The 11,442-nt window shown below is 41.3% G+C and overlaps 1 protein-coding gene across 1 annotated transcript in view; it reads right to left on the minus strand.

Moving 5' to 3' along the window:
- The window catches only part of LOC138010057 (uncharacterized), an 11,953-nt gene extending 805 nt beyond the window's left edge, over positions 1-11,148 (minus strand). The window contains exons 1-8 of the mRNA XM_068857022.1: positions 11,065-11,148; positions 10,314-10,517; positions 7,887-8,054; positions 6,964-7,092; positions 6,389-6,594; positions 3,764-5,259; positions 1,636-1,736; positions 760-1,075 (exon numbers count right to left, since the gene is read on the minus strand). Of these exons, the coding sequence (XP_068713123.1) occupies positions 760-1,075; positions 1,636-1,736; positions 3,764-5,259; positions 6,389-6,594; positions 6,964-7,092; positions 7,887-8,054; positions 10,314-10,517; positions 11,065-11,148 (2,704 nt within the window). The remainder of the gene's footprint in view (positions 1-759; positions 1,076-1,635; positions 1,737-3,763; positions 5,260-6,388; positions 6,595-6,963; positions 7,093-7,886; positions 8,055-10,313; positions 10,518-11,064) is intronic.
- Positions 11,149-11,442: the final 294 nt, after the last annotated feature.

Genomic DNA, 11,442 nt, shown 5'->3' on the forward strand with positions numbered 1-11,442 from the left:
AAAATTAAGAAACCTATTGTATAATAAAAGGCTCCAGAAGCAATGATAAAATTTTAGCCATTAATATTTGGTTCATGTTCAGTCAATTACAAGGTTGAAGGCTATATTGTTCGCTTTACCCTTAGAAAACTGTGTCTTCTGCCGCCAGGCTGTTGGCGCGCTATTCGCGTATAACTCCTGTGATGATAGATCTTTATTGGTTACCCGTTTAATTTATGATTATGTTTAAAATGATCTTAATAAGTTTCAAGGCTTTACATGTCCTAGCGCCACCTTATCTTAGTGATATGTTAACTTATAAAGCTCATTTAAGATATAATTTAAGATGTTATGATAGCAACATGTTAATTCGACCTGCAATCAGATCTGCAAGAACAACTGGTGATAGAGCTTTCTCTGTTGCCACGCCAGGCTTTGCGTGGGTTTCCGAAAAATAGTTCACTGATTCGTATTAGGCCCATTAATTCTCTCATGATCAGGGTTTCTGGTCGATTAACTTTTTTCGGGTTTCTTATGGAAATTTAATTTGTTGTCACTGTCAGTTAATAGGCCACGTTCGATATATCAATATTCACACATGGCTACGAGGTTTTCTGGTTAAATTTGAAGATTATCTTGTTAAGAAATCTCCCTTGGGACTTGTGCGACAAAGAAAACAGAACTGAGTCGTGAAATTTGGCCATAAAGCCTCGTAGCCATGCCTGAATATTGATATATCGATCTCGGCTTATTGCAAAAGAAAATCCATCGACCACTTACTGGAAAACGACGCATCCTTTCGACCACGTGCACTTCCCATTGCTCTGCTATATTTTCCAAGCATCGAGGTTCGCGAGTCAGTCCCGTGTGGGGCACGTGCCGTGTCAGGCATGAACAGTGACGTTCGCGAGGCTGTCAAATGCGCGCGACTGGAACCCACTCTGGGAGCCCGTATCAGTCCCCAGGTTTCTTCCGCTCCATCACCGTCGAAAGCGGAGGAAAATGCCGAGCTGTTGCTTGGAAGAGAGATGGGTGGTTGTTCTGATCTGTTCTTCACGGATTTGTTCTTTTTCCTAGAGCGATGTTTGCTTTGGGTCTTAAGTGAAAAGGAACTAGGTTGGATATTACATTGTTATCCTCATTAAGCGATTACGGATATATATTGTTCCTTATAGTAATTTCTGTAAGTTCTGGGACGTCCTTCTCGGGACTACGCTAACCCCGACTATCGTATTTCACTTCATTATGATCTTACAATACAATACATCCTTAAGAGACCACTTTCGATATATTAAAATTCATGAAGGGGGTAGTTTCTAAAGAAACTGTGGTGCTGCGTCGGTGGGGAAATTGTATACAAAAATTTGGTTTTATCAATAGAGTTGATAATGTAAATTGGCCACCGTACAGAGATTCTAAAAGCTGACGTTTCGAGCCTTAGCCCTTTGTCAGAGCGAAGGGCTAACGAAGGGCTCTAACGCCCTGACGAAGAGCTAACGCTCGAAACGTCAGCTTTTAGGATTTCTGTACGGTGGCCAATTTACATTATCAACTCCGTTGATAAAACCAAATTATTAAAATTCAGCTTGATAGTGGGGCTTAGAGGACACAAACAAAAGAAATGAATGAACACGTTTAAAAATGTAACATTCTTACCTTTTTGGAAGCAAGGACGTCACTAGATGATCCTGACTTGTGAGAGCCCTCCATATCCAATACAGTGTTGTTTTCATCAATGCACGTAATTTCTGGGACGCCTTCATTGGTGAAAAGAGATTTTAGTGCCTTTATGTTTGTGTACTGTGTTTACTGATGTAATGTCTACATCGAGAACTTTTCAACCTGATGGCTTTTTCCACCCTTTTAACGCCAGCTATTGAAGTCAAGAATGGGAATATTTCAACAGCGCTTGTGTTGCCGGTAAAATCCGTTCTCAGGTTGAATATATTTTAACCTTGGTTAAATTGGTGATCCTCATTTTTCCTAGGTTAAATACTCATTCAGATGAATTTGAAGAAACGTTTGTTGGAGTCTAAATTAAGCCTAGAGAAAAATTAGGGTCAGGGTAGGAATAACTTCGGTTATTGACTTATCATACAAAAGTAAATATCAAAAAAAACTATATTGGGTTGAGTCAGAAACCCATAAGGGTTGAAACGTGTAACGGCCCCTTGTGTGCTGGTAAACAAGCTTATGAATATTCAATTTGCTAAGTACCATATTTGGAACAACAAGAGCGAGGGGTTTCCAAAAATGGTACTTAGCACTAAAACATTCAACCAATCAGTTCTCACTAAATATTCGAAAGCTGTGAACGCGCGTTACACGTTTCAACCCTTATGGGTTTCTGGTTGAGTATGTTTGTCGTTGTAGTGTAGTGGTGAGGACGCAGGACTATAGATCTGGAGGGTTCAACTCGGAGTTAATTATTCGAATACCGTTAATTGCATAATACAGTTGGTTGTTCGCTTACTATGTCGTAATATTGAGACTGAATGGATAAGCGTATGAATACAGAAACCGATAAGATGATACAAGAAGATATGATGAGTCCTTTTTTTCTGAGTGGGGGGGGGGGGGGGGGGGGGGGGGAAGGGGGGGGGGGGGAAGGGGGGGGGGGGGGGGGGAAGATAGCTGCTTTAAACTAGGTGGAGTGGTGGAGTGCATATTCAACCTACAATATTGTAGGTAAAATGAGTATCACCAATTTAACCCGGGTAAAAATGAATTCATCATGTGAAACCGGTTTTTTGTTCCTGCTACATTTTCATGGGGGATTGGACGACTACTGAACGCGGTGATTAATTTGTACTCCATCTTCTCCTTAAACGTTTAGGGTGATTCAATTTTTCTGGGCCAAGAGCATCAAATAGCCCAGCCAGGAGCCTACATCTCCGATACTAATACTAGGCCAATATTATGCCAATACTAGGCCAATACTAGGCCGATGCTAGGCCTATACTCCAATACTACTGTAGGTCTATGTAACGGCATTTACACAGATCAAGCTATTTTCGTGCGAGTGACCATTCTCAGTCCCACGGGTAATTATTTCTCATGCAAGACTTGTGATTAGCTGGAAAGGTCTGGTTTCGCGGGAAAATTTCTTTCCAAAAATAACCGTGATCGGCCTTTAAAAAAGCCGTGCCACAAATACAATGAAATTTTACGCTCCTAGTCATGCGCTCCTACTCGTGCTTAAGGTTTGATCTACACGTCGACTGTTTTCCTTTTTTTCAAGAACGATATCAGTAAATGCCATCAAATTATGAATTTGTCTTTATCCGCAATTACGTGCGTGGTGGTTGGTGAAGGGATGGGGTGGGGGTGGGGGTGGGGGATGGTTTCGGCATATCAGACGCGGACAAAGACTTAAGCTGTGTTCACATTAGGCCTCGATTATGATCGAATTGCCATTGTTTGAAGTAGAGATTACAGTGCGTAATTGAACAGAATGGCGAACACGTGGTGGTATGAGCAGACGAAACTTTTAATCGCTTTATGGAGCGAAAATTTGAATTTGTCTTCTTCTATTCTCGGTAGCCATCCTTGGTTCTCTTTTGCTGCTGATAATCGTGGTAGCTGCGCGATACGGCGCCAATTTGTCTCACACTACGAGGTTACCCCGCCTGTTTTATTTGAATTTTCGCAAATGTGAACAGAACCATAATTGAATAAAATCATATGCAGTATGATAGCCTGAATTATACTTCAGTTGATCATAATCAACGTTGAGTGTGAACACAGCTTTAGTATGAATAACAATGAAAGTTTGAAGTCATACCAGTTTCGATGCCTTTGCCACACAGTTCTTTTCTCGCGTCACTTCCATCTGAATTGTCAGCACCTGTTGGCCCTTTCTCCTTCAACAAAGCTCGCTTTTGTGTTGACTCTCTTTGTGAACGCAACAATGATAGTATTTTTTCTTTTATGCGCTCGGGTAAATCTTTCACTGTCATGTTTTTCAAGATGTTGGAGTTCAAGGTTAATTTCACAAATGATTCGACATTTGCGCTCGTTGTACAACTTGCCAATACTGCTTTTAAGTCATCGATGTTCTCAGTAACATAAGTACTCACATCATTGTAAGGAATGTCTTCAAAACCCACAGTTGTTTTTATAATATCAGCGTACGCTTCTTCATCTAAGTTTTGTTCTGTGGCGACTTTCTTTAAAGCTTCCCTTATTGTAGTCGAGTCAATACCCATTTCTGCTGCCATAGCTCTCACAAGGGATTCCTCGTCAAGATCTTGTAGATGAGCAACTTTCTCAAACGTTTCTTTCACAGTAGTCAAGTTAACACCAAGAGCTGCTGCTATATCTTGGGAATATGTCTCTTTGCGCTCCTTCCTCGCACTGACTACTTCCTCAAAGGCTTGCATAATCTTGGTCGAGTCAATACCCATTTCTGCTGCCATAGCTTTCGCAAGAGATTCTTCGTCGAGATTTTTTAGATGAGCAATATTCTCAAACGCCTCTTTCACCGTAGTCAAGTCGACACCAAGAGCTGCTGCTATATCTTGGGAATATCCCTCAATGCGTACCTTCTTCTTCGCACTGACTACTTCCTCAAAGGTTTGCATAATCTTGGTCGAGTCAATACCCATTTCTGCTGCCATAGCTTTCGCAAGAGATTCTTCGTCAAGATTTTTTAGATGAGCAATATTCTCAAACGCTTCTTTCACCTTAGTCAAGTCGACACCAAGAGCTGCTGCTATATCTTGGGAATATGCCTCAATGCGTACCTTCTTCTTCGCACTGACGACTTCTTCAAAAGCTTGGATAATCTTCGTTGAGTCAATGCCTACTTCTGCCTCCATAGTTTTCGCAAAGTTTTCCTCCTTGAAAGCCTCTTCCTTAGAAACTTTCTTAAATGCTTCTGCCATTCTTGTTACGTCGACACATAAAGCCACTGCCATTTCTCGGACATACGTTTCCAAGCGCGCTTGTTTCACACTCACGACTTCTTCAAACGTTTCCATCAATTTATCCACATCGAGACCCAGTGCTTCTGCTAGATTTGTGACGTACGTTTCTTTATCAAAGTTCTGCGAGTCGCCGCCTTCCTTAAAAGCTTCAACAATCGTGGTAACGTCGATCCGCGAAAGACCAACGTCTTCAAGATTTACGTCATCCGATATCAGATACTCACTTGGCAGTGCTAAGTTTTCCATGCTTGAGTGAGCCATAGGGCGGTCGGCAGGGTCTTCGAATTTATCCTCGGCAAATTCGTTAAGAACAGTTCCACTTCCGGACACCACATAACCCTCTTTTATGTCCCTGGGAGAAACGAATAAATAAAATATTGCAAAAGATTCTCAAGGATTAAGGGTGAGGGGGTGTTGATTCGCCAGTTTTCTGATAAGGTACTCGATACGAGAGTCTTATCTGAAAACAAATCAATATCCTCTCTGTCATCATCGTCGCCGATGTCGATGATGATGTCATTCTGAACCTTAGGAGCTTATCAAGGGTAGCTTCTATCTGCCACACTTGGCCTAGAAGTCAACCCTTCCCAGAGTAGATTTATTTAATTATAGAACGCCTCCCTTAGAAGATCCAGCACACCCACTGTTGTAAAAGCCAATCAAAACAGAGCTGTCTCAAACTCAGGGGAAATATGATACTTCCCGCGGGAAAAACCTGTTCCTAAAAATAAATATACTCGGGAAAGGGTTGACTCAAGGAATTGGTGGATATAGAGGCTTCTCTTGATGAGCTCCTGGAAACTCCAACGTTTACAATGGCAACGCACACTTTTTTACACCTAGCGTTTGGTGTCGTCGTTCGTAAAGAATCTCATTGCTGTGGCTATTGTAACCGATCTTTTCGTCGTCATCGTCGTCGTCATCATGTCATGTTCATCAATATCATCGACGGTATTTTTAACGTCATAACAAGCCTGTCTCGTTCCCAGAAGTCTCACTCTCTCTCTCTCTCTGCGCGCAAAGGACGTTGGGATCTCGCGCCTCGTCACCAGTCACTCGCGTTTCGCGCTCGAAAGGAAACACCTAAGGACGAGGCGTGTAACTATCATCGTCATTACAGTCAATGTTTTTGTTATCCCTATTGTTGATGATATTATTATCTATTTTCAATTTCTCTGTAATCAGCCACAACACTTATCATCATCATCATCATCATCATCATCATCATCATCATCACTTAATATCATTACCACCAATATTACACCTATGATGGTCATTGCTGTCAACCTCGTTCCCAGGGTCTCTCATCTTAACGCCTGGGGAACGGGGTTGCATTGCTGTAACATCGTTATTTTGCACATCATATGATCACCATCGTCATTAAAATAGTCACCCCTTCGTCTTATCCTCAACATAAATTTTCAATTTCATATCCCGTTAACATATGTACAATCCACATAACAGTACTAAAATCTACAAACCCTAGTCTTCGGGGTTTTTTTCGTCCCCTGACTCCAAAGCGAGGTTTCTTGTTTTTGGCCAAATGTATCGCAGGCCCACGGGTTGGCTGTCGTGCAAACTGGCAGTTTTGAGGTACTGTTCCGAATTCCATCCAATGTTCTTTACATCGAGGACAGTGGAATAAGGGAGTGCAAAAAATCCCAGGAATATACTCTTTAGTTTTTATCTGCAAAAGGGAAATGACTACTCTTGAGCTTTTGAGCAAACCGAGAAGACTGCTTAGCCTTCCACTCTTTATGTCCATTTTTCTGAAAAACTTTAAGATGCCTTATCCCGGGTGATTTCAGATTTTATGGAGTTGCACCCCTGTTCTCACCTATGACGGTGTTTTCGTGTGATGGCTTATTTACCGGGAATATTACCAAAAAAAGACACACTTGCAAAATAAAAGTTCCTCTATCACAAGAAAAGCTACCCCCTCCCCATTCCCCCACTTCCTGTTAATTCCGCCTTTATGACCCCAACAATACCCTCTCGTCTGCTAGTAGAAGATTCTGGAACCTGCTAAATGTATAAGGTAAGACATTGCTCTGACCTCAACATAAATACCCATCTTGCGAATGAACAGTATTCGATCGAGTCCCTCTCCTTCGAAATCTTGCAGAAACAGTTCATCTTCCTCAAACAGTGTGTCGATGAGTGGCTCAAGATTGGATCTCATAACCTGTCGTAAGAAAAATGGCCGTGCTTTCAGGCTGGGAGAAATTAAAATAGTCCACAGGAATGAAAAGCTGTAAATTTTTTGTCTTTATCTAGGAGGACTGTCTATCCATTTGCCGCTCACAAGTTGATTTGTCTACCAAACGAAGGGCTAATCACAAAAGCAACTAATGAACAACTACAAACAGAGGAAGATCCACCATATGCTACAGCTAACTTCATCATCATCATCATCATCATATCATCGTCATCCTCAATTATGCTTTGATCTATCTTCCCGTTCTTCTTTCCCTCCCCTCCCTCCCCCTCCTTGTGTCTGTCTACTCTTAACCCAGTTGTCTAACTTTCTCTCTGTGTTTATATGCTACTATGTTACTCTAGCTAGTGTTCATTGTGTGTGCATTTGCAATCGTGTCCCTGTAAAACAACGGTCACAGACGTCCTTGTAAACCTCGTGATATACCCGTTACCTACCTATTGCATGCTACACAGCATGATAACTAAGTTGAATAAAGCTGACATTGCACTCAACCGTACTTATCTCGTCAACGTAGCCTTAACATTCTAGACACTTCATTCTAATAGGCCATTTCCGAGTTCATGTCTGCCTCGTCTTCAAAGCGAGTCTAAGTGCGAAGTTTTTGTTATGAAAAATCGTTTTCATTCATATGTAAAGTAGAACTAATTACCATCACAAAAACTTCGCACTTACACTCGCTTTGAAGAGGAGGAAGGCATGAACTCGGAAATGGCCTATTGTGTTAACAAAAATGAAATTAAAAATCCTGGTGCCGATACCTCCTCCAGTGGTAAGTCAACCGGCATTTCAACACCTTCTGGGGCACCCTGAGTATCCTTGCGAGCTTCGCCTTTGACTAGTAAGTCCAGCCTGTCATTAGCGTCGGGACTGGGAGAGAGAGTGACACTGCCACGACGACTGCCAAGAATGCTGGGTAATTCCGGTAACTGAAGGTTGCACAATTCTCGTTTATCCTTAAAGTAAAAAGTCGACTTTATAAATAACAAATATGACGTTCATTTTCAACCAACCTCTAGAGACACCAATAACAATGGAGAAATGTACGACTTCTGGTGGACGACAAAAGAGACGAGACATCTTTTGTTATCGTCTACTAACATGGCGGCAATGACGTCACGTGAAAACCTCCTACATCTCACAAGTTCTTGTTCTTGGTCTATGCTTGGAACATGACATAGGGCACAAGTGGGGTCATTTTGATATCCCAGCGTCAGGAAGAACCAATGATCATTGCAAGATTAAAGAAACAAGGTCTATCAAAGAACAACAGCCACAGCTCTAAATGCAAATCCTTTGATGAACTTACACCTGAGGTTGTTCATCTGAATCGGTCTGACCCAGACCCTTTAGAACAAGTATTGATATATCTAAGTGTATTAAAATGATTATAAAAACTTTTAAATTAAAAATATATTAATAATAATATAGAAAATTGCATAATATATATCGGCTCTCCCCTGTTTGTGTTTTTTTTTTCTTATAAATATATATTTTGTTCAAGTCTCAAGCTATTAGTTTACTTAGAAAGCCTAGAAAGGTTGTCTCTCCGTCTTCATGCTATTGATGAAGACCGTTAGAGTAGTTTTCAAATGACTTTCCAGAGTAATTAAGCGATTGCAATTGCCACGCTTAGTGATTGCTCGCGCCAGTTTATCAACCAATCAGAAGGAAAACCAAAACCAATCGCCACTTGCACGTGCGATTTTTCCCGCGCTTTGAGCAAGTTACGTGGAATTACTACGAATTTGGATTGGTTCATTGCGCTCTTTGCACTTGCTGTGATTGGTCGAAGTAATTACTTTGGTATTTGTTTTACGAAACTCAATTGAAAAACCGCTTTATAACTTTTTTAACAACAACTGTTCAGTGACTTACTAGGGAGTTTAAGCGACGACAAAGGCAACGTCAATGAAAACGTTACTTCACCAAGGTGATCTGGTGACGTAATTCGGAGGACTGGGGAGAAAAATTCTAACGCCGTATCCCACAACCGCGCGCGGCTTTATTTTCGAATTCAACATGGCAGAGGCGAGGTTAGATCTTGTTGGGTCTACTTGAATGTTCATTCAGTAACAGGCAATGTGGTAGACACGTAATGATCTGTTGAGTTTTGGCGATAGCAATACTGCAGGGAGTTTGAAAACAACACTTAAGGCCGCGCGTGGTTATGGGATACGGCGTTAAAATTTTTCTTCCCAGTTCTCCAAATTACGTCACCAGATCACCTGGCAAATTACAACTTAGCGCTATCGAACGTATTTCGCGATTATTCAATCTTGTTTACGTTCTACAACTCGGGCGAACTATCCAGTATAACTGGATGGGTGCGAATGGTTTTTAAAGCCGCAAAAATGAATGGTTCATTGTTGTATGATCACGTTGTCATAGTCGTCAAAACCTCAAATTTGGTGAATTCACTCTGTTGTTTTGTGGAGTACGGAAACGAAATGCACGGAAATTCGTGTTGAACGTGCACCACGAGTATTTCCGACAAGTTAACGAATATTAGGCGCGTTCTGATTGGTTACTCAAACTCCGAGTATCGAACGGGAATGGCGCCCGAAGTATTGAAATCATCGTATGCTGGAATAAATATGAGTTAAAATCATCTATTCGTCTTATGTTATCTCACTAAAACAACTTTCCACCTCAGTGTCCGTGACTAGTAGTGAATATTTACCGAGCCGCAAATCTGCGAGGTAAATATCCACCACGAGCCACCTCCGGTGCTGTGAATAGTTGTTAAATATTATGGCTATGTGGTGTTGTCGTTGCCGTAGCCGTGGCCGTCATCGATAGGGAGCTTTAGCAACGACAACGGCGACGGTAACGAGAACGTCACAAATTTGCATATTCAGTGGGCAAAAATAATAGCTTTGCACGCTCTGCACGTGCGTTTTTCATTTTTGTCCATTTCTTTGCCGTCGTCAGCAAAGTAAAAACGTGAAATAATCAAGTTTGAGGTGTTATGGAGAACGTTAGCACTTGGAGATAAATTTTTATTTTTCTCCCCTAAATTAAGAGCCGCTAATACCGGTTTCATTCCTGAGGGACTGCCACATCTTTGTCATATTAAAAAGCTTGGAAAAGTTGTGAAGTGATCGCAATAACGAGAGTTTATGTTCTTACAAGACGTTCTCGTTGCCGTTCTCGCCGTCGTTGCTAAACTCCCTATCGTTCCTTGCTGTTACCTCATCTCCTTCATCAGGCTCCTGCGCAATTGAACGTCTCCGTTCTTCAGTCCCAAGACTGCTCGATGCTTTCTCGTTGTCCACGGATGGAAGGGAAACATTTTTATCCTTCTCTAAGCCAACGCAATGAAAATCGAGTTTTCCGTCGACTTTCCCTTGAAGAGATTTTTTGGGAAACACTTTTCCCACTCGCGAAATCTGAGACGACACAAAAATAGAATTACAGCTGTACATGTGGGAGAAATAAAATTCTTTTGGAGACAGAGGAAGGGGTGGTTAAAAGGGGAGGGGAAAACGTAAAAGCAACTTTTGAAGGCAGAATTATTGGGTGCCAAGGATAAGTGACGCTTCTTGTCTTCGGAAACTTGACATCCAGTAAGGTGTTAGATTGATATGAGCAAAAAGCTAAAAACTATTTCATTGATCCACTCGTAGATAAACATTTGAGATATTTAAGTAGAAGTAATCAGTTACTATAGATTTAAGTAAGAACATTCATTGAATCATCTTCTAAAACAATTTTGTGCCTTACTCAAAAGATCACCATAACTGAACTGGGTGCTAACCTCTTCAGTCAGATTGACATAATGAGTTACAAACACGATCATGTTAGTAAATTGTTTGGGGATTTTTTCGATCGATATTTAAACTGTGAGAAGGCCATTATGTCGCCTGTAGGACTACGCACTTTTTCAGGATTCTGGCGCTTTTAATCTTTTTTGGTTTTCTCAACAGACTGATTTACCTTTTTTCTCCTGTCCGAAACAAGCCGAGGCAGAGTCTCTGACGCAGTATCTTTGGAAACTTGTAGGCGGGGAAATGTTAACATGGCAAAGTATTAACCGCTTGCGGCGCATTAAATTCAAAAGTGTTGGATAAAAGATCCTTGCTTTTCTGTTTTCTTTATCGAGAAGTTTAAAGGCTCTTATGACGTTCCTATGCGTGGCCGCAGAATCTTCAAGTTTGCGCGCGCGAACCAGGTATTAACCAATCAGATGATAAACACAGTCTGTGAAATAAAAGTTGCGCACGCTCGACAGGGCTAAAACTAAGAGAATGATAGAAAGAGCCAAAGCAAACATGCGAATTGGCGAATCTAAGTTTGACCCCTGAAAAAAAGAAA

Source organism: Montipora foliosa, chromosome 7 (genome assembly GCF_036669935.1).
Source record: "Montipora foliosa isolate CH-2021 chromosome 7, ASM3666993v2, whole genome shotgun sequence".
Lineage (NCBI taxonomy): Eukaryota > Metazoa > Cnidaria > Anthozoa > Scleractinia > Acroporidae > Montipora > Montipora foliosa.